This window comes from Rhopilema esculentum, chromosome 17 (genome assembly GCF_057945365.1).
Source record: "Rhopilema esculentum isolate cy_ngs chromosome 17, ASM5794536v1, whole genome shotgun sequence".
Classification (NCBI taxonomy): domain Eukaryota; kingdom Metazoa; phylum Cnidaria; class Scyphozoa; order Rhizostomeae; family Rhizostomatidae; genus Rhopilema; species Rhopilema esculentum.
Window position 1 is genome coordinate 4844764 of NC_142831.1, and position 22865 is coordinate 4867628.

The 22865-nt window shown below is 36.8% G+C and overlaps 1 protein-coding gene across 3 annotated transcripts in view; it reads right to left on the reverse strand.

Annotated features, from left to right (window-relative positions):
• LOC135696181 (tyrosine-protein phosphatase non-receptor type 13) overlaps window positions 1–22865 on the reverse strand; it is an 83870-nt gene that overhangs the window by 44978 nt on the left and 16027 nt on the right. For 2 of the 3 annotated variants that reach the window (XM_065215479.2, XM_089113525.1), the window contains exons 11-36: window positions 22622–22718; window positions 22006–22074; window positions 21564–21647; window positions 20558–20648; window positions 19824–19894; window positions 19159–19229; window positions 17986–18172; window positions 17062–17217; window positions 15840–15905; window positions 14982–15050; window positions 14382–14458; window positions 13779–13876; window positions 12883–13137; window positions 12026–12127; window positions 11452–11559; window positions 10429–10566; window positions 9518–9685; window positions 7779–7981; window positions 7248–7313; window positions 6396–6545; window positions 5921–6161; window positions 3779–4060; window positions 2485–3267; window positions 1780–2104; window positions 908–1334; window positions 36–203 (exon numbers count right to left, since the gene is read on the reverse strand). In XM_065215479.2, the coding sequence (XP_065071551.2) occupies window positions 36–203; window positions 908–1334; window positions 1780–2104; window positions 2485–3267; window positions 3779–4060; window positions 5921–6161; window positions 6396–6545; window positions 7248–7313; window positions 7779–7981; window positions 9518–9685; window positions 10429–10566; window positions 11452–11559; window positions 12026–12127; window positions 12883–13137; window positions 13779–13876; window positions 14382–14458; window positions 14982–15050; window positions 15840–15905; window positions 17062–17217; window positions 17986–18172; window positions 19159–19229; window positions 19824–19894; window positions 20558–20648; window positions 21564–21647; window positions 22006–22074; window positions 22622–22718 (4552 nt within the window). The remainder of the gene's footprint in view (window positions 1–35; window positions 204–907; window positions 1335–1779; window positions 2105–2484; window positions 3268–3778; window positions 4061–5920; window positions 6162–6395; window positions 6546–7247; window positions 7314–7778; window positions 7982–9517; window positions 9686–10428; window positions 10567–11451; window positions 11560–12025; window positions 12128–12882; window positions 13138–13778; window positions 13877–14381; window positions 14459–14981; window positions 15051–15839; window positions 15906–17061; window positions 17218–17985; window positions 18173–19158; window positions 19230–19823; window positions 19895–20557; window positions 20649–21563; window positions 21648–22005; window positions 22075–22621; window positions 22719–22865) is intronic. The other variant, XM_089113527.1, reaches the window with a different exon arrangement.

The window sequence follows — 22865 nt, forward strand, 5'->3', positions numbered from 1 at the left end:
GGATAATAATTCTCCGTACAAAAAATCAAACTTACCCTAATGATCTTATCGCCTGTCTTGAGCTTTCCACTTTTTTGCGCTGCTCCGCCCGGGTTCAAATTGGCAATAAATGCACCATCTGTGTCCCCTACTTCATTATTGCCGGTAAGGCTCATGCCAAGACCAACTTGGCCCTTTTCTAACTGCACCAAAATGATTTCCCCCTGGAACATGCAACAAACGCAAATTATGACAGAAAAAGATTACATGCTTTGAATTATTTCAATTTATACTAATTATGTAGGAATTAGTACTACATAATTATTTACACAAGTTGGTAAGATACAAATTGAAATTCAATATGTATCAAAGACCATGGAGCATATTACGTGCTGAAGGAGCAAACATGTTTTTAGGGGGGGGGGGGGGGATAAAAGGCTAAAAACCAAGACTTAGGCAACTTTTGTATGGTTTTCATGAAATTTTGGAAATCATTTGCTGGGGCTAACCCCATCAGACCTACACTTCCATGGCCCCTGATTATACGTTTATCAATGCTAGGTTTGTTTAGCTTTTGCTATAGCAATTTCGCTGATAATGAGCCACGATTTACAATGATAACGACAGTTTCACAGATTTACATCACGCACTCCTTCTGACGAAGTAATGCCTAACGCTTTCTTGTCACCAGCAACATAATCTTACGTAAACAATTTTATCATGCATTACTATTGAAATATTTAAATAAACACTAACTCGATATATTGCTCTTTAAAAAGTTAAATTTTATTTTCTAAATACATAACGTTGACTACTTGATATTTTATACTCAGCCAATGTTTTAAATTTTCATGCAAAAGATTGTATCAAATTATATTTTTGTCATCTCTAGACAACTCATGTACATATTAAATAGAGGATTTTAAACCTTTTCCGCTTGACTGCTTGTCTTTCGCGTTCTCCCGTTATACCCAACATCAAGTCTTTTTAAAACTGGCGAATTCGTAATCGACATTTTCCTTGGCGATGACGACACCGAACTGTCACTTCTCAAACTGTCACTTCTGATATATGGCGGCAGAGACCTGTTAAAACTACCAGAAATTTTCCGCGCGGCATTTGGGCTATTACCACGATCCAAGCTACTTGATTTCTCCGCGCGGAATTGCGACGAACTGCCTGGTGCACCAACAGCATAACGTGACTCCCGCACCGCCTGCTTTCGACGTTCGATGGCCAATTGCACTATAGGAAATGCTTCTTCGAGGATGATATTTGCGTCATGCAGAGACATGCCTTGTAGAGATATTTCGTTGATTTCTTTAATTTTATCACCGTGACGCAAGCCACCCGTTCTACAAAAAATCGTATTTGCAACTGTCATTTACCTAACGATCGCCTGTAACTGTAAGAGAGGTTTCTAAAATAAACAGTATGAGTATACCAGAGCAATTCTTAAACGTAATTTCTTCCTAGTCGAGAAAGAAAAGCTCTGAACACAGAATTGGGAATCATTTAAGGTTTCGTATCTTTTAAGGTTTCGTTTCGTATCTTACGTATATCAAAATATTACATCAGTAAGATTTTACGAGAATAGTTCATATAATTTTGATTATGGATAATTTTGAAAAATCAGTTGAAGAGAAGGACCTCCAGAAAACCTTTATAGTCCAGCCTTCAATGCATACAACCTCTTTTACGTAAAACCTTGCATTCATACAACCTCTTATACATACAACCCCTTATATGTAGAGCCTCTTATACATATAACCTCTTATACGTAAAGCCTCTTATACTTACAGAGAAGCAGGTTCCTCGGGTACAGTGTCTTCCACAATTATCTCTCCGTTTTCTTCACCCAGTATAAGGCCAAGCCTGCCTCTCTGATTCCTATTCAGCGTGACCATTTCATACCCATATGTATTTTCTCTTTCCTTTGATGCTTTTGGCTCTCTTTTGATTCCAAGTTTCACCCTGCTCCCTGTTCCACGCAAGATCTCCACGGCGTTCATATGCTCGAACTCGCTAATATCGGTTGAGTCAACCAACACAATCTGATCCCCGCTTTGCAGCTTGCCACACGACTTTGCAGGGTCCGATACAATTTCACGGATATAACAGCCACCTAAGAGAAATTTTCCAAATTCATGTAACAATCGAATACAAAGCTTTTAAGAAAGACAAAATGGGTAATATAATAATCTAACAGAGTAGCGAAAAGCAGATGTAGAACGGTAACACAAGCTTTTGAAGCTTATAAAGAAATGAAATGCTAGGGAATCGTTTTTCTAGGGTATCTAAGCAAATGGCTATTAAAAGTGCAGTTACAGACAAAGAATCCCAGCTTCAAAGGGAAAACAAATTTACTTGAATTATCAACAGCTCAAAACATTAAAAGCAATACTAGGCAGAGATAATTATGAAGGGATAAATTACCATTTAACTTAAGAAATATTCTAATATCGGACTAGGGACTTTTAAAGGTTTGATAGTGTTACTGTGTACCTGTGGTGCTCTTGCCGCCAGCCAGTGTAAAACCCAGACCAGAAACACCTTTTGTCAGTGTTACTTCAAAGTATTCAAACTTCTTTCCTTCAGATTTTTGCTCTGCTGGATTGTGTTTTATAACAGCTGATTCCTTGACCTCACGATCTAGAATCGAAGATGCCTCGCTTTTCGAAGACTTCAAATCGAGGTTGCTGCCAGCAGTGTCTGTTTCTTTGGATGAATTTGGCTTGCTGGTGGTTGATGCTCCTCCGCAGGAAATATTATCAGCAGCATCCACTTGACTATTGTTTCGACCGCTTGGTTTCAAGCTTGGCAGGCTGGTTGAATGCGCGGACATGAAAGATGTAAAGCTTAGCCGATCTTCTGCGCGTGCACCGGATTCATTATCTGTATTTTCCGGAGACTCCTCGTTGTCTTCGATATTGTAGCTTGGCAAACTAAGACTTGTTTCGTCTTTATTTGGTAATTCTGGCAGTGACAAATCGTGGTTTTCATATTCGTCCTCTGCAGGTTCTCTGGAATTTTCATTCACTGATGCACCCGAACTCGGTTGTTTGGGTCTGGGACTTGAGATCTGTGCATGAACCAACACTTCGTGTGCGGACAACTGTTTGATAATTTTGTGTTCCGGTTCAGGTTCGGCATGTTGTATGCTTTCTGAATACGGAACGATCTCGTCTTCGTCTGTGCTATAAAGCTTGCCACTTCTGGACCGCAATGAACCAGTGTCCTCAAAACTGTTGGTAGCATTAAGAGGTATCTCTGGCATTTCCCTTGTTGCTACAAAACAAAAATATGCGAGATGTAGTGTGCAAAGGGGTTGAGAAGGATGAGAGCGTAAAAACCGGAGTGGAGAGACAAGGACCGGGAAGATGAGGTGAGTATACCGTGAGAGAAGAGGTTTGGGGCAATTACAACACGGAGTAGTGACATAAGGAGGTAAGAGCTTGATTGGGTAAGGATATGATGGGTGAGATTGTGATGCTAAAGGCTTATTCATAAAATAATCCAACAGATGAAAAGCAAAATGTTGTTTGAACTTTTGCAGGTCTGGCAAAAAATCTTAAATTTCGTTTACGAGCTCAAGCCAATACTTTTTCCACACCATTATTAAATCTGGATTTTTAGGACTTTTCCTCTAAAAATTTTGAAAATCCAGAATTTCTAGTTAATTCTTTACAAGGACTCCCCATAATTTCTTGAAGTAACAACACCTCTCTGTGGTAAATCTTTGCCATTCAGAGCAACATAAGTTCCTGGTTAATGCAGTTTTAGCAGCAACTTTTCGTACCTGATTCACTCATTCGTTTCTGAATGTTCTCCAGCACTGATTTTGGATCGAGCGACTCGCGTGGTGTTTCAACTAGAAGCTCTTCTGGTATATCATTCGGATGGACCCGCTTCACTACCAAGGTAACAGTGGACTTCTCTTTCCGAAGCATATTAATCGCTTCTTGTTGTGATAGACCGATAACTTTTGTTCCGTTAACTGCAATGATGACGTCACCAATGCGGAGCTTGCCACAGGCTGCGGCCGGCTGACCCGGAAACAGACGCCGGACCATAATTCGTTCTGAAGTAAAAGATGCAAAATAAGTAGATGACTTCATTTGGACAAGTACATTATTTGAAACTGGCATTCATTTCCTACTGGAAAACTGATAACCTTAATTTCAACAGAGTTGTTTTGAAAATCAGAGTGTATAAAATCATTTTATCCGGGGCTTCATCTGAATGTCAAAAACAGAAATATTGAAGCCCTTCTATACTAAGGCTACGTTCACACTGCTCCGTATTCGTTTCGCTCTGTTTTTGTTGATGAAAACGCTGTCCGTTCACACTTATCGGTTTTCAAATGAATATGATGCGAATACGGTAAGTGTTCACACTGCTCCAACAAAAACGCTGTTGGTGGCCTCATTGTTAAAAAGAGGCGTTCACAAATCCTCAACAAATCGGCATCATTATGGATGAAATTAAATAAAGTAAATCGTGAAAAACTTTGTTGTAACAGCTACCAGTTCATTGTGAAGTCTCAATTTCAAACCTTTTGAGATTTGGCGTGCTAGAAAGCACGTATTTTGTTGCCGTTATTAGCGTATTCAAATGACTCAATTTATGGTGTTCACACTGAAAACGGAGCGTATTCGAAAGTATCCGTTTTCATTAGCGTTTTCAAATGACTCCGTTTTCAATGCAGAGTAGTGTGAGTGCAAAAACGAATTAGTTTGACTCCGTTTTCATTTGACTCCGTTTTCATTTGACTCCGTTTTCATTTGACTCCGTTTTCATTTGACTCCGTTTTCCCTAAGTTTTTGTTATGCTATCACCTAAACTAATTTGAAGCTACTTCAAAGCGAAACTCAGGTTAATGAAGTCTTTGATACACAAATTGGAAGAGCCGGAAATAGGTAGAACCACTCGCACGTTCATATTATTCCACTCAAAGGTGATTGACCACGAATGTTTCTCACAAGAAAGCCAGGCAGCGCTTTTTAGTGGGTGTTGCAAATTTATATTAACTTATTGAAATCAGATTTAAGTAGATGTTTGTGTATCGGAGGTGGATAAAAATCATGGATAAAAATGCTTGAATATCAATGTATATGTCCACATAAAACGATCCTAGCGCTCTGGTGTGTGTAAGCTGTTTGTCTATTCAAAAGTCTGTTTTATCAACTGAATTCATTTCCGAATCCATTTTTTATACCATGGCCATTTTTCATTTAAAATTCTTCATTTTATCTAAAATTTATTGTTTAGGCTAAAATTCTTTTCTTGTGGCTTTATGCATAGAGCAAAGTATAAACTTTTTTAAAAAAGTATTCGAACAAGCTGATCCCTACATAACAAAATGGTCTAAATATCAGCACATTTAGGGTTGAAATGGAATTGCCGCCCCTTTGTCTGCACAGGTGCTCCCGGAATTCCAGATGGGGCCCCTTTTCAGAATCCCACGTAACTGGTTTACAGATGTGTTCCCCCTTAAAAAAATTTTCTCAATTGCATCATCGAGCTTGCAATAGCTTCACGCGATTCTAATTTCAAATGGGACTTCAAAAATGGTCCGACTTGCGCAAATATCCAACTTATGAAATCCGACCCATGCGATGAAAATTTAATAGCTTTTATACCAAATAGACTGGGATCAAGCATTTCTGTTCTAGTTATGAAATGTCCGACTTATGCGAATTTGACTTTATAGCCTAATGTTTAATTCATCCAATCGAAAGTTAGATGACTACTGAAATTCATCGGTACACGATCTTTGATTAATTGTCATATTTTCTAGAGAGCTGCTTGACTGGAATTAGCAAATGATCGGTCGTCTGGAGTGCGAGTAAGCTCTTTTGAAGATATAACAACGAGCAAATCATGCCTACTATTCGGATTAGCCTGGTCGGTTTCAGTTGCAGATGAAACATTCAATTACCTTTAAATTCCGGCGATGCATCCACACCTCCAGCGAGGCTTAGACCAAGCCCACCAATGCCCTTTTCTATTACCACCTCAAAAGTGTCCTGTCCCAATGTGTCAGGTCTTGACGGTTCAGTTCTTGTACTTTTTACATGCACTGGCGATACTTCACCATCAAATTCATCCGGCTGTAATGCCATTGTTTTACTGATTACAAGAGTAGACACGGTTGGGGCTTTTCGCAATACTTCAACGGCCTAGGATTGGAAAATCGTATATTCTGACTATATACAAGCGTAAATTAAGTCTTTTCAAAACATATCTTATCTTCAATTCGTAGTGCATAGATAAAAAACCCACAACTTATATCTGATATCTTCAGGTGGCAGCAATACTTAGTCTCTTAAAGAATACACTTCTGAATATGCCTTTCGTGCAGTTATATGTGATATGCTTTTGCTATTCAGTATCAATTTGAAAGAATGCAATACCTTATTGTGTGTAACATGTCTTATGTCGATCCCATTTACTTCAAGTAAGCAATCACCAACTTGGATAGTACCATCATCTGCAACTGCGCCATCTTTTTCGATGGACTGCACATAAAGGTGTTTAGAAGTAAAGCCGGATGCAAGCCCACCCTGTAAAAGAAAGCGAGCATTGAATTTGAATGGGCAGGCAACGGGCTCTGAAAAAGGAAGATTTCATCATGAAGTGATCATACGATGCAGAAATAATGTTAGGAAACGAAATTAAGCTCTTACATTTGTTTCAAGATTTTTGAAAAAGCCGCTGACGATAGTGAAAAAGGTCTTTGAAAAATAAAACTCGATCACCGAGTTTAGATTAGAATTCATATTTATTTATTTTCTTTAGGGATTGCTTTGAACGTTTCAGCTCAATTACGCGTGGTTTATTATTTTTCTGGGCGCTAGCCAAGAGTAAGCGTAGACATTTTCCTTCCCAGTCCCTTTTTTGTCGACGAAGGGCGATCCTTGTGGTCTATTTTAGAGGTATTACTCAAGAGCAATCGAACCATTACATACGCTTTAGGATCACACTCGATTGGTAGCGGTAGCTTATCGTGAGCACGTAAATCACAACATCAACAATTCCCTTTGAAATACAAACTGTGAGCCATTCCAAAGCATAGCAAGTTTAATTCGGTATTAGATATCACAGCTTTTTATACAACAAGAGATATCCTATTCTAAAATTGAACGATTTTGCCTATTCTCCCCATCCTTAAGATTTCTTTAGGGTTCTTCCATCAAAAACAAGGCTTAACATTTCCAAATTTTCTACTGAAGCTAAATTAGAAGGAAAATGCTCCATGCACATACCACGATGTTAATTCCAAATGAGCCATCTCTTTTTCGTATGGTTACTGGTATGCCTTCAGAGTCAGACTAAGATTTAATTATCAAAGAGAAACAATCAGATCCGATTTAAAACACAACAGCATGCTATAACAGACTTGCAGGCCTTCTAAACAGCGATCAATTCTTAGGTAAATTACTTGATTAAGTTTTTAAAAAGCAATTGCATTGTCTTTTCCGTGGTATTAAAAACATAGATTTGAAGAATTTCAACTTTTGGTATTTGTAGCAGCTGCATATGCAGCCCCGCCCCTTGGTGTCTGCAAATGCCTTAAAAATCTTATTCAAGAATTTTAACAAATAAGATCGAAACATGATAAAAATTTGCATGAAAGAGTAAAAAAAGAGGGCGCGACAACATTATCCATTCAGTCAGAGTCGACCGTTTTCATATAAATATGACATCACGACAAACCCTTTCATGTTCTCTGATTACAGCTCTCACAAACAGTTTAGACGTTGCGACTAAAATACCAAAAACCCTTGCAAACCAACCTCAGAAGCAAGTTCTTTTCCACTCGCAGACTTATATGATCTTGTAGACGTCTTCCCTCCGAGTGAAGGTGTTGAGTTTAACACTTCTCCATCCTCTACCGCCATTACTGGGCACTCTTCGACAGGGGCTTCAAATTGATCACTTATGTTATCATCTACAATCACTTTCTCCCTTACTAATTTCTTTCCTTCCTTGCCAGCTGCTGCAAGGTACAAAAAGTTCGACATTAAGAAATTTACAGAGAAGCAAAATAATGTTCATGGAGCTGGGCAAGTTTCGTTACAACAAACAGGAAACCATCAATCAATCAATCAATAAATTTATTAATGTGCCAAAAAATATTTAGCTCACAAGCTAATTGGGGACACAACGAAAAAGTATATAAAGTTAAATTAGAGCATAAAATATGAAATTACAGTATAATCATTAAAACATAAAAATTCTATGTACAACTAAACTACAGTCTACAGTCTAAAAGAGTTTCTATGTCCATTCTTCTTATACTTCTTTTGAATTGGTTGATCGTTTGCACCTCCTTGATGGCTCTCTTTAATTTGCTCCACAGATATGGGCCAAAGTATCTTACTGAATGTTTTCCTTCTTTTACCGTGTAAAATTTCCTAATTACAAAGTTGCTGTTTGTTAATTCATAAAGAGTTTCTTTTATTGCAAATATATCCTTTATATAATGTGGGGCTATGCCGTTTTTAACTTTATACATAAGTATGGCAATGTCCTGAAGTCGTCTATTCTGGAGAGATGGCAGGTTTGCTTTCATAAGAAGTTGTGCATATGGCGTGTAAACAACAAACGCCTGCGAGAAGGATTGGTTAATTCGCTTTTTTTAAAGATTTTCAATAACATTCCCCTCTCTACTTCGAAAACAATGCTTTATTGTAGTTCATTTATTAGTAAAATCCAGGTAAATTTAAATCCGGGAACATTCAATTCTTTAAAAAAATACCACTTTACACAATATGACAGAACGAAAAACAAAGTGGCAAAATATATGTTCAAAGAGGGATTACTCGAACGAGAAGCTTCCAGAAGATGGAATGGCAGGAAGGGAGCTCCCTTCCACCACATCCATTTTCAAAACACAAGTCATAGGAAAAAGCAATATTTCTAGTTTAGTTTTAAAAAATTAAGAGTCTCAGTGTTAGTAAACTACTTCCTGTGAGATAGTTACGATAATCAGATCGACTCTCAAGATTGTGTTTTCGGTCACTGGTATTTTGGGCCAATGATTTGATGAGATCCCGTGTGTTATACGACAAATTATATTTAGGTAACTTGGTACCTTTATTGTGTTTAGAAACTATAATTAAAAACACACATACACGATCATGATTTGTTCAAGATTGAGTTTAGGGGAAAAGGATGCTGTTTCGGTTGCTTTTTCTTTGGAAACTGTTGTTTTTTTTAAATACCACTTGAGCTCCAAGGCTCGAAGGTTAATGGATGAGACGGTTGGTATCAAGATGATACCGAGAGGGGAGGAAGGCACGATCCTGAAGCGACCACGCATTAATTTTCTAGCTTGATCGTGATCACGTTTCAATAGCCAGAAACCCAAAGAATGAAATCATTTGAATAAAAACGCAAATTCTTTACCAAACTAAGTAAATAAATTTAATTAGAACAAAAAGGTGGAAGCATAGCACACTAAAATCACTTTTCCTTCTCAGTGTATGAGCCCAACAAAATTCAAAATGTAAAATATATAAATATATTTTACCTCTCTTTTTGGGCTCTTGCTCGTCATCCATTCTCATAATGGGACTCAGCGTCAAGCCATTGTCTGAATTCTGTGTTTCAAAGACCCTTCCCTTTGTAGGAACGGTGTCGGGTGACTCTGATGTGGGGCTGAAGTTTCCTTCATCGAGTGTTGACAGACCAGTTTTATCTGTGAATCAAGAAAAACAAAACATCAAGTCAAGCACTGTTCGCTCAAATCATAGCAAGATTAGAAGTAAGACTGCCTTCAGAGAACATCGCTGGGGAGGTTGGCTCGAACATGTAACCGAGGAGCCTCGAACAGAGGAGCCTCGATAGGAAAGACACTTGTTGAACTAGAAATTTTGTCAGTTTCAGGAAGACAATAGACGTCTGAAGTTCGTTTTGAAAAGCATACTTTTAGGTTTGTTTCATACAAGATTTATCTTTGCCTAATGAAAATTTTAATACACATTTTCTGGAATAAAAGGCGTACATGTAAACATTGAACTTATATACGCTTTATCAAGGTCTCGTTATCGAGAGGGGGTACAAGAGGGGCAATTGCCCGTGAGCAAAACGGGGCCCGCTGGTAATCAAAATGTTTCTGTTTGAAAATGGCTCTAAATAGCACAGCAAATTCAAACCATATCTGTCTTTAGGAAGTTTGGCAATGTTTTACGAATAGAAAATTTTATGCATTTTGACTTTTCTCACCCCTGTTGATAATCGCTGCTGTACAATACGCCTGTTTTTACGAATTACAAATAAGGGAGAAACAAACATTTTTGGCCAATATACCGTAATAATATTTCTTACATGGTAAGTATTGTTAGGTTCATACGAAATCTGAATAATTTTCAGGTGAGGTTTATTCGGAGGGGGCTTTCTAAAACCTGGGGGGTAACAAACGGTTTCGGTAAACGTACGCACCTAGAAATGATGCTCCTGCCGAGGTGAACTGAGAAACAATCAACTGAACATCACCATAAGCATTCTTAAGGATCCCAGCAGCTTCATCATGTGTAGCCTGCTCAAGACTTTTTCCATTTACAGAGAGAATTCGGTCACCTGCAAAAAAATCCCCTCTGTTAAGTGCCCGCATTAATAAGCAGTGATGAACAACAGATGCATTATTCAGTACAAAACCGTACAAAACCCTCTCAATTTAGCCCCCCCTCTCAATTTAGCCCCTCTCCAAATTTTCACTGATGCTGAAATAAGTAAACTTGACAAAAAACAGAGATTTTCATTTTATTCATTAGTCGTTCAATTCTTCGCATCAAATCAAAATTCACACCATGTCTCTAGAATGAATAATTGTTGACGATGACGATGACGATGACAATATTATTGATATAGAAGGCTGATTTGATGCTTTTTATTTCGCGAATAACAAAAAATTTTACCACATTAAATTGTTTTTTACTACAAAATATTTATTAAGCCCCCTCTCTCAATTTAGCCCCCCTCACTTATAAGCCCCCCTTTAAAGTGCTAAAAAACAACAAGCGCCCTGGGGGGCGGGCTAAAAACAGAATTTACGGTAAGTACTTCTGAGAAGTTACATTAAGCATATACATCTTATAAAATTATTTGCTTTCATACAACTTTCCCTAATGCATCCTCTAACAAAACAAAACAAAACAAAACAATACAATACAATACAATACAATACAATACAATACAATACAATACAATACAATTTTCTTACTTTGCTTTCCAGACACTAGCTTGATTTATGATTATCGTTATGAGTCTATGCTGAACTTATGAGTGTTGTAATGATTATTAGAGAGTATTCAGTGAAAATTTGGTATCTATTTCATTGATAGCTTTGGAGAAAATTGCATTCATACAAACCAACTTATACATACAACTTATTTAACTAGCTTGTTTCTACATGAAATGTGTTCAAATGAAATATGCAGAGAAGTGAACAAATCCATCTTGTACCTTTTTGAAGCTGACCATCCTTCGCTGCAATTCCATTAGGCATAATTGTTTTTATCAAGATGCCATTACTGAGGCGCTTGGAGTCTTCCCCACCAACAATCGTGATGCCTGTAATACGCAATGGTAAAATTACGAATAAAAACAAAAAGTAACAGGAAGATTGCTGTTTACTGTTCTGGTGTAGAGAGGGCGAGGCATCAGTAACGTGTCTATTTGGTACAAATGATGACCTAACAACAAGCCCGTAGACAGCTAAACTAAATTCAGCTTTTTCTATACCTGCCTTACAAAATACTGTTAGATCAAGCTGTGCTTATAAGATATTCAAACGCAATTTTCGCAAATTATTGGCATTGCCCCCAAGTGTCTACGGGCCTGCCTAACAATAAACACTGAATTCTCTGAGACTGAATACCGAGACTGAATTAGTAAGACGCACACATTTTGTTAAAGAAACTAAGCTCTTATAAACGAATTAAAGAAAAAATCAGTTTCTTATAAACGGTTTCTGATAAAAGCTGAGTGTATAACAAAAAATGATCAAATTCTTGCAACAACAAAAAAACAAACCCACCAAGCCCTTGACCAACTTTTCTCTTCAGGATGACAATAGCAATACGTCTCTCGGGCACCCCGCGTAAACTACTAAGTCTGCGCCTTGTCCGCGGGGAATAGTCTGTCAATAAAAGCATAGAAGATTATCAAAAAGAAACTCCCTGTTTAAACATACAATCATTGCCCAAAGTCTTGGAACACTAACTTAAGTTTTCAAAGGCAAATTCAGCCACTCCCTTCCCCCCTCCCCCCTAAGAACAATGTTGATTTACTGTAGAAAAAAGAAAGGGGTTATGGAGTATGTTTTTTCTTGTGGCTGGTTTGATATTTTTCTTTACTTTCAACATTTTGGGGGGAAAGGGGGACGGAAGTAGTAGTATTCGGGAAAACAAAGGAAAAATAGAAAAGCACAGCGCAAAGTGTTGGGTGTTCCAAGTAATTTTGGCAGTGATTGTACTTCTACTCTGGCAGGTGCTGAATAAGCTCAAATGTTTTGTCAACCTGAATAGCCAGAATAACTAACAGAGATACGTAGCCAGTTCTGCAAATGAAAGGTTCAGAAATCAACTTCAATGTGAAAGGAATCTGCCAAAAGAACTACAGAAAAAATCTAAATTAGAGCCTGGAAGACAGAGATCTCGAAAGAAAAATTCTCAGTTTTCAAAAAACAGTAAAAAGATTAAGAATGTAGCGTAAAAAGTCATATAAGTTTACAGAGAGGCCTACAATGTAGCGATCCAGAAAGAGATTCTCCAAAAAGATAAGATCGCATTTGATTTTTTTATCAATATAAATAGTCTTGGTAAACTGTTCTTGAACTACATATAAAGATTGATAAGCAAGAACTTGCAACTTCACAAGTCGAAGAATACAGACCTTTGAACATTTCTTCATCATCCTTGACTCCGTTGACATGTGATAACTGTTGAGTTTCGACTTTTGGAGCATCTTTCGGTCTTACTTCACTGCCATTGTGACCTACACTATGCTTCCCCTTTTTCGGGGCTGAGTGTGTGCTAGAGTCAGAATGCCCGTTGTGCTTTGCTGCTGTATTTGAAGGGGCTGGGAATGAAGACTGAGGAGCTCTGTTTTCTTTTTGCGAATCATGTCTCTCTTCACTGGATTTTGTGGCTAAAATGCAAAACGGCGCTTGAGAGGCTGGGAAATAAACAAATACGAATAGAGAATTTTTGTTCTATGAAGTTTTTATAAGAATATTTTAAAGATAATGATTGACTGAAATTTTTTTGGCGGTACAAAACCTGAAAATGGCTTTGAAAAAAGCAAACATTTCACAACATACCACTTAAAGACTTTTCGTCCGACACTCCTCAGAGCATAAAACATCAGAATAAGGGGTCGAAAGAACACGATGGAAAGTATATACCCAGTTGTGGATCGAAATAGGCCAATTAAAAAAACGCAAGCACATTACGGGCATAGATTAGGGGTGATTAGACCACCGGCTAAGTTAGGGTTGAAAAGAGCTTTTACAGTTTAACAGTAATGATAACAATTGATAATTGATTGATATTTCATATTTGGTTTCCATCAGTAGATTCGCCCTTCAGCACAGGCTGGTTTTTAAGGAGCCCTCAAATATTAGGCATTAACTACAATCTGTAAAAGTAAATTAAAAAGCTGTTAATTAAATCAAATTATAAAATGTTGATGCTGATCATGGCACTGATGGTTATAAAATTGATAATGGTTTATTATGATGATTATGATGACTGTAGAGGTTCTGGTGTAAATTCATTGTCCCCACTTACAATCAATGGTGCTTGCACTGTCATTTGTAATATTTCGTGGTCGGCTATACTTGCTGAACAGGTGAAATGACTCACACATCTTAAGCAGATATTTTGCCCTGGGTATGAGTAGAGATTTAATTAACATATAATGACATAAATAATCAATACAATAATAATTATGTTACAAAAATCCAGTGAGCATTTGTTTACTTGTTCAACTTAGACTGGTTTAAGAGAATTCATTATAAAGGTTCTGTCAAACTGATAAACTCACTTAATGTAAGAAGCTTGGAGTAGTGGCCTTGCTTTTACAAAGAACTTTGTTCCAAAACTTTCAGTAGGGTTTGCTATATTTGGAAATTACTATTTTAGTAAAAACTTTTAAGTAAAAGATGCTTAAGCCCACCAAGCAAAGTCTAGTATACGGTCAATCAAAATTCATTTCCTTCTTTGAAGGTGAAACGAAATGGCAGAAACATAGAATTTCGTGCTATTTCGTGCCATCTTCGAATTTTGCAGTACCAAAAACGTATTTGATTTTCTTATTATTTGAAACAACACCAACCAGTTTCTGAAAAATTACAGTTGGTTGGCTCTGTTATTATGACAAAGTCTACTTACATTTTGTAGCTATTGGTATAAAGAGTAATTGTTGGAAGGCCGATTCCCTTCTTAGGCTCGACCACAAATTTCTTTCTCTAAACAAGAAACAAAAACGTGGGTGATATCACCAAGCATACAAAAGTATTCGTACGTCATAACTGACTAGCATAGTCGATTAAGAAAAATTATGAAAGAGAGTAATTCATTGTCATCTACAAATTAAGAGGGTTCTTCAGTTAATCAAGATACGTAAAACACTTTTAAGATTTCAAAAAGGTAAATAAGAGAGAGCAGTAAGTTATGCATAAATCCACGAGATAATAAAACAGCAAAATGAATTAAAAATATTGTTTAGAGAGCTTTGCGTGCCAAAACAACATTGTACTAGCAGCGATCTTAAATGTGACAGTTAGAATTCGTGAATCTTTACTTGGAACTATTTCAAAATACAGTGTCCGAACAACTACTTTGGTGTTTTGTTTCACTTTTTTTCTTGACACACAGGAAAATTGATAAAAAATACCGTTGATATGGAAACAGTACTTCAGTGAATCGAGAAAAGTTTGGTACAAAAAGTAATAAATTTAAAGGTGAAAAAATCTTAAAACAAATGCTTACACTGAATGAAAACTTCTCGATCATATGCCAGAACTGTCGATGAATCTCCGACTTTATCTGGCCTCGAACCTTGAAATTTGAATGCAAAAGGTCAAATTGGTAATATGGGCATTACTTTATAAAAGACAAGCTTAGTTTATCAATTGCAGGTCCGAGATTACCTAGAAAATGTAAGCTAGTCGTTAGAAGATCCTTCGGCTTATATTTAGCGGAAAAAATTCCCTGCACTATTTTAAATAAAAAAAGCTTTCATTCCTAGCTTCGTTATTACAAGTTTAAGGAATACCAAGAAATCAGAATATTCGAGTTTCAGGTTTACGAAACTCCAATCATGAGCCACTAAAATTCTGATTTACAGCACCAAAAATCTTCTTTCCACCTCCCCCTTCTTTCTCCTCTCTTCTCCTCTCTTTCTCTTTTCCAAAAATCTTCTTTTTCTTTTTCTTCGCCTCTTCTCTTAAATCTTTCCCTTACGTTATATTTTATCCCCCTCATGTTCCATATTTTCAACACAATCAGAAAACATATTCCTCGCGCAGAATTTCAGACGTTAAAATTACTTTTGATTGCCTTTCAAATTAGCAGCAATATAAATTAATTTTAAAAATATAAACATATGAGATCTTTTTCTTTTCTAGCTTCTATGAAAAAGTGTCTATGGATCAGTAAAATTTATCAGGGTAGAATAATTTATCAGGCAGAAACAAAAACATAAACTGATCTGTTTTTATAGCAAGATTTCATGGTATATATTTTTCAAAACAGTGGCCCCATAATTTGAAAAGGATTTGCCACAAATACAATTCTCTAAAATTAAACTTCCATTTAACAAGAAATATGAAATACATATATTTTTACCTCATACAAAATGATCCCTTTCACACAAACACCAAGTAGAATTGAATCTTTTGAGTCCTTTTTCGACTAGAAGAAATTTAATTATATTGTCATTCTTTACAGAAAAAAAGATTAGTTTTTAATCCACAGTCGCTGTTGTAACCTGCCTGAATCTTTAGACTAGAAAATCAGGCCATTTGTGAGAAGAACAGAACACAACTCTATAATAATTATATGTGATTACAACAACAACAACAACAACAACAACAACAACAACAACAAAAACAACAGTATCTGTGACTAACGTAAATACTACAGTCGCTGCGTAGTTTTCTACGAAGATAAAAGGCTAGTCGGGGAAAATTGCAGACATTATATTTTTATTTCGGACCACAGTCGCTGCGTAGCTTTCTACGAAGATAAAACGCTAACCGGGGGAAGCTGTAGAAAATATTTTTCTATTTCGGACCAGAGTCGCTGCGTAGCTTCCTACGAAGATAAAACACTAACCGGGGAAAACTGTAGAAATTATTTTTCTATTTCGGACAACAGTCGCTGCGTAGCTTAGCCGGGGGAAACTGCAAAAATTATCATTCTTAGCAACACGTTCTATGTTCCCATAACGAACAGACTGTAAATAACACCTTTTAAGTGACCATTTGTTCACACATGTTCGCATAGCAAGTGGGCGTTCGTTTAAAACTAATCAAATAGTCACCCATCGCGGCAAATTATAACCAACTGCTAGACAGATACTAAATTTCTTAAATCGCCTTATCGGCGGTTAAAGAATAATTTTCTAGCAAATCATGAATGAGCTTCCCTAATTGCAAAGTTCTGACCCAACCAAATAACACTTTTGATAACCCAATATGCTTAAAAAGAGAACGGTTGATTCACTTGGCCAGCTTGTAGAATTTTTTCTGCGATGTTGAAGGTTACCTATTCCTTATTAAACTATGCATAATGGAGTCTAAAAATGCTGTCATTTTTATGTACCCAGATGCGAGAGATCATCGATTGTTTTACTTCTAATGCATATTTTATCGTTTCTTGTTTCTAGAAAGCGTGAGCCTTGGCAGGTCTCAAATGTTCGGTAGGTCTTCGATACTCTCATCGCTCTTTTTGACTCTTAGCAACGTAAATCTAGTGAGATGAAAACCGAGTCTCTAGAGAGATATAGCCTATATATTTTATACCAGCTGTCTGAATGCTAAGCAGAAAACTTTAAAAGTGGAAATACCCTAGACACTCTATAGAAAAGCGTTCCGTATTCCTTCAGCCTCTGCGCCTCTTTTAAAAACTTCAATTCAGCCTCGTCTTCTCGCATGCCTCGATATGAATGGTGCAAAAGAGGCAGGTTATGATATATGTCTGCTCTTGGAAGCTTGCCCAGCATCTGCAAAAGACAGTTAAAAAAGGCTCATGTATTTAGAACGAAGTTTATATTTGACGGCTGACATTGTGGAATCATAAATACTAACAGAATTTTCGACAGCCAAAAGTAGCCGGTTTTCCTAGTAAGACTATAGTGTCAAGACCAACTTCAAAAGTTAGGCAAAGTATAACCTTTATTAGAAATTCTAGTGTTTGTAACACAGTAAACACTTGCCAAGAAGAAGCTACTTTATACAAAATCAGACTGCTTCTGGGTCTTACTATAAAGGTGCGTGTATGGATAGCAGGTTCAGAGGCTTTTACATAAGGTCCTTATCTAACACGTGCATTGCTAAGACGAACCGGCTCTGCGACGCCTGGCAATTGGTGTGTACTGTTGCAAAGAAATCGATTCAGTAGGCAATTTTTAAAAAAGATACTATTCCAAGAAAAAGATAACACTTTACAGTCATAGAGACATCCTGTGGGCTCTTAAAGGCATTCGACTCCTGAGGTGACTACCTGAAGGTAAAAGTGGCTTACAGCCACTCGACCACCAGCGGATAACAAATCAAATTGTACACAGAGAAAAACATGCGAATAGTTTCCGCCTTTCTGAATATCGGCGAAATTTTAGAGCAGCACACAGTGGTTTCAAATCTGGCCTAAGTAATTTTTGGATTCGCTGTACTTATACATGTCAAATGCCTTTAAATTCGTGCGTTCTTTGTGGGAGTTCACTGTACGTTTATTGCTTCTTAGATCTGCCTGAATAACCTCTACAACATACCCGTCGAGGAAGGTAATGCTCAGCGTCAAAGTATGCCCTTCCGTGGTATTTTTCCTCGTAGTCACTATATTCAGCCTGTAGTGCAAGCGAGGCTAGTGATATTGCTGCTTCGTCGGGGCAAAACGTGTAGCCACAAAGAATCTCTCGACGAATTTGCAAATAGAATAGATGACGTGTTTTGAAATGCCTATACGGTACACAAGAAACAATTTCATTACATAAAACAGTCTAAACAACACAATACAAAAATGAGTCAATGAAACTAACTTTCAATAGAGACCAGGTAGAAGTCCGATGTTAAAGGCAATCTGTCACGACGTTGATTGATTATAAGAACAAAGGGCTTTTTAAAGTTTCCAGTCCCCCTTTAATTTATCGCATTGTAAAAAATGTGGCGGAGGGATGAAATTGTGTTTAGGCTATAAGTTCTTCTCAGGGGTTTCGAGGAATCCTCGAAGGACCCTTTTTACATGATCATTTCTTATATCAGCCCTATTTGTATACTAACTTCCACCCATGTCAGACTGGAGATTGCTGCTCAAGACGTCAGTTTAAAACAGCTTAAAACTGCGCTAACAGAAGGAATTAGAGAATCCCACTACTTGTTGATTAGGTTCTTATCTCATAAATTGAAAGACATCAACAGATCTTATTCCAGACAAAACGTTCAGTACTTGCGGAGTACCACAAGGATCTGCGCTTGTCCCCGGCCTTATTACGCTAAAATACGGGGATTACATCGTCCAACCAGGACAATTATCTTGAAAATCATCGACTGGCTATCTGACCTAAAAAGCGCAAGGTATGTTGCTAAAGTAGTTTTATAGCGTTCGTTAAGAAGAACATTCATAGCTTTTCATGTTAATGAGCATACAATAACATTGCCTTGTACCACTGTAATTTTTATGAGTTAAGCGAAGTAAATCAAATTACAGCCTAACTCATACAGAGAGGAAAATCTGATTTGGAACCAGACTTTAAAGGATCAAAGTAGTGGATTACACGTTTAAAAGAAGGCTTAGTAAAGGCCAAGTGGATGATCAATCTGCCATGATTCCTCATTTCTGCACAGTTTCTGCGACATCTGAAAATATATCAGATAACAACCAGGCCAGCTGCAAACTTTAACTGCTCTATCTAATAAAATTAGAAAGAATCTTTGGCTTAGCTTACCGTAAACCATCAATGTTGTCGATAAAAAACTTCACTTTAAAGTGCAGTATAAAATCCACTTTGTTCTTTTTCTGCAAGAAATTAAATCAAGTTTTAAAAACTTGGTTCTAACAGGCAATCAACGTTGTAGACAGCCATAAACAAATTAAGGTAATAATTTGGTCAAAAAAGGACTGATCTGGACTAAGTGGCTTGATCACACCGATTTTAGGAAGAATATGGAAAGCAGATGTTAGGGGATGACAAATGGAGGAAGATGGGGAATGAGACTGTAAAAATATAGTGGGGCTAGAAGGCAAAGAAAAGTGATTGGAATGAGGCTGCGACTGTACTGAAATAAGGTGTGAAGGTAGAAAAAGTGGCAGGGATGTTGGGTTGAGGGTGGAAGATCTTAGGAGGGAGGAAGCTCAATGGGCGTGAAGGGGAGGAGGAGATATAAACAGGGAATGGGTGCGAGATAAGGGATAACAAGAGGGGGGAAATGAGGCAATTGAGGCATGGAAAAGTACGAAGGATTTGGAATAAATCGTTGAAAGATTAACATAAAGAATGGAGGGTTAAGAGGATGGGGGACAGGTTAAAAAAATACAAAGAAGACGATTTATACAGAAAATCACACTTCAGCTTCAAAGATGGTTTAATACATTTTCTGGTTTAATACATACATCATCCTTCCAGCCAGAAGGCGCATACTTTGTCAGCTTGGATTCCAGCTTCAAAAATATATGCTCGCTCTCTAGAAAAGAGAAACATTTCATGTAGAATTTTGAATCGCAGTTTGATTGAAAAAAGAGGCACACAAATCTTAGGGGTCATTTGTGCTTGGTCGGAGATAGGTAACAAAAATTCTAATCAGGTGCGTTTCTGCACCCAAAACAGCTGAATAATTTCATTTAACAAAATTTGATGCCAATCACATTATTTTAAATGTTTAAGGAGGTTAGCCATTATATATTAACTCTGATATTCACGATTTTGGTTAAAGAACTTCAATACATATGCTACGATCAGAAAATGATAAAATATTAAAGCTGTAATGATCATAAAATTTTTAAAAGAATTAAAATTAGTCACCCCCTTACAATTAGCTTCAAAGGCTTGAAATATGCAACAAAGATATATAAGACTTCTCGCTCAACGATTTTAAAGTCAATTTAATATATATCACCTTCAAAAATTGAATCACGTTCAGGCAAATAGACAGCTATAGATGCGAAACTTTTAATAAGGAGATGGTGCAAAATACTTTTAAAAGGAAACTATTACAAAACAAGCTTTAAGAATGTTTTCACCCGTTGTAGATTTTCAACTTCTCATGAAAGAACATAAATGAAACGACATTTTATTTTCTAATTTTCAAATACTTTCAAATTATTAAGACGATGAGAAATCTACCCACCCTTGATCTGCGTCAGTCCAAAATAAACTGTCTCTTTAATTCCAAGATACCTGGTTATTTCTTCAAAGATCTCTTTAACAATCGAGGAAATCTGTATGAGACGATATCAATAAATTTTACATAGTAGAATACAGCAAGCTTTTATGATATCGAGCACACAACCAAATTGTACCGCACAAACTGAGAGCTACTTTTTAACGGGCACTTACCCAGATCCCTTCTTACAAATGACTCAACTAACTAATTGATCAACTCCTAATCAAATGATTGATGATTGGGAAAAGTATTGATCACATAAACAATTTGATATTTCATATTATTGTACATAATTTTATATTATCTGGTATTATTCGGCAGTACAATATTTCTGAAAAATGAGCCCCACCTAAGCCCAATTCTCGACAAAAAACAAACGTAATTTGAAAAATACTAGGGAAAGTTTTTGAAGCTTTGAAACATACGGCAAGGGGTTTTCCAGAGGATTTCAAAAGATACTGGATGGGATAAACATCACCAACAGAGTCTTTTAAAACAATAGGGAAAATTTAAAGAAAGTAAGAACGAGACAATTTCTAAATTGATAAAACTGAAAATTAGTGTTTTCTGGTCTGCCATAAAGTAATCGAAGCCGTATAGGCAGAACTGTACACGATTCTGGTGTATATTATAGGACGGGTCTCTGTTGTTTATACCGAGTTTTATAAAAAGTTGAAACGCGGAACAGCAACTTAGACGCATCCTGTTCTGTACAAACAAAGCGTAAGTTGATAAGAAAATGAAACAGCTTTCCTCATCTAAAGGATACATGTCAAATTAAAATAATCTTATTAACTTCATTAATTAGAGAAAAGTCTTATACCAAGTTACCGTCTAGGAGCAATTTGTCAAGGCATTTCTAACATGGAGTCTTGTATCCTAAATAACGGTTTTTAAGGAAATAAATTTTAACTACTATTTAATCAATAAATCAGAAACACAAAATACTGTATCAATTATCTGGACGCACCTCGACTGTTGTTTCTAGCCGCTGCGCGTTTGGAAGCATGACACTGATTTTCCGTCTACCACGGGGAATGGGGCCTAGTCTTGGCTGTAACAAAAAAAGACATTAACAATACCAATACCATAGTGAATAAACAGCTGGCGAATAGATGAACGTTACGATATCTGTAAGAGCGAAGAGAGAATGGAAGAAGGCTCAGAAACATTTGAGCAAGTTTCTTCATTTTGCACAATTATTTAAACAAGGAACTGCTCATCAAAAGGGTGTGCGAAAATGGGCAGTCCGCTCTGGAGATTCTTTGGCCTTTCCTTGCTTTGATTCAGAAGTCAAAAGAGCTTGCAAAACAAATTCTTAAATTTATCTATCTTATATGAAAAGTACTTGCATGAAATGATGAGGGCCTAAAAGGGGTGAAATAATGAAATTAGAAATCTGAGAAAGTTACCGGTGTAATATCGATCACAGCGAGTTCTGGATCATTTGGAAGGAAAACAAACTCTGGACCACCCTGATACTGGAAAAACCAAGTAAAAAAATTAAACAGTTTTTAAGACAATTTGAACAAACTAAGTACAATCTATAAACCAAGATTGTTATGAAGCAATCTATAAACCAAGATTGTTATGAAGCAATTTTCAGTCGCTACGCTAGCCTATTGCAGAAGTTCAACAGTTACGAACACAGCACTTTAATTGTACCACTAAGCCAAATTCACTTATAAAATACAATTGACGAATCAATCTATGTTCTGTTTAGGCATGTTTAAAACACAAAATTAGTATGTGTGAAGAGTATCAGACAACTTGAACCCACACATTTGGTCCCAAGAAGCAAGCTTTCCTAATCGATTTAATTTAGTTGATTTTCAAAAGCTTTAATATTTGAGTGAATTTGTACACAAATCGTGCAACAGAAACCACTAGATGGACTTAAAATATTCACGTTAACGTTTGCGCTAGCTGAGGAAGATGCAGCATAGATTTCTCTAACAAATTTTGCCACCTTACACTTTATATACTTTGATAATAAATTTAGTCACAAGGTGATTAGAGAAAACTTACAGATTCCGATGACCTTCCCAGCTGATTCTGCCGGATGCTCCCTAGGCCATTCATCACAATACCATCGCTTGAACTTCCACCATAGAGACTCGTGGGCCTAAGACGAAAATTCAATTCTTTTATATAATATACATGAAATATACATGGTCTACAAAAAGCCACTTGAACCTCTGTTTAATATTAAACTAATTCATTTGGAATTCAGCATGCTACTAACCTATAAAGAAAAATTAATTAGCAAGGT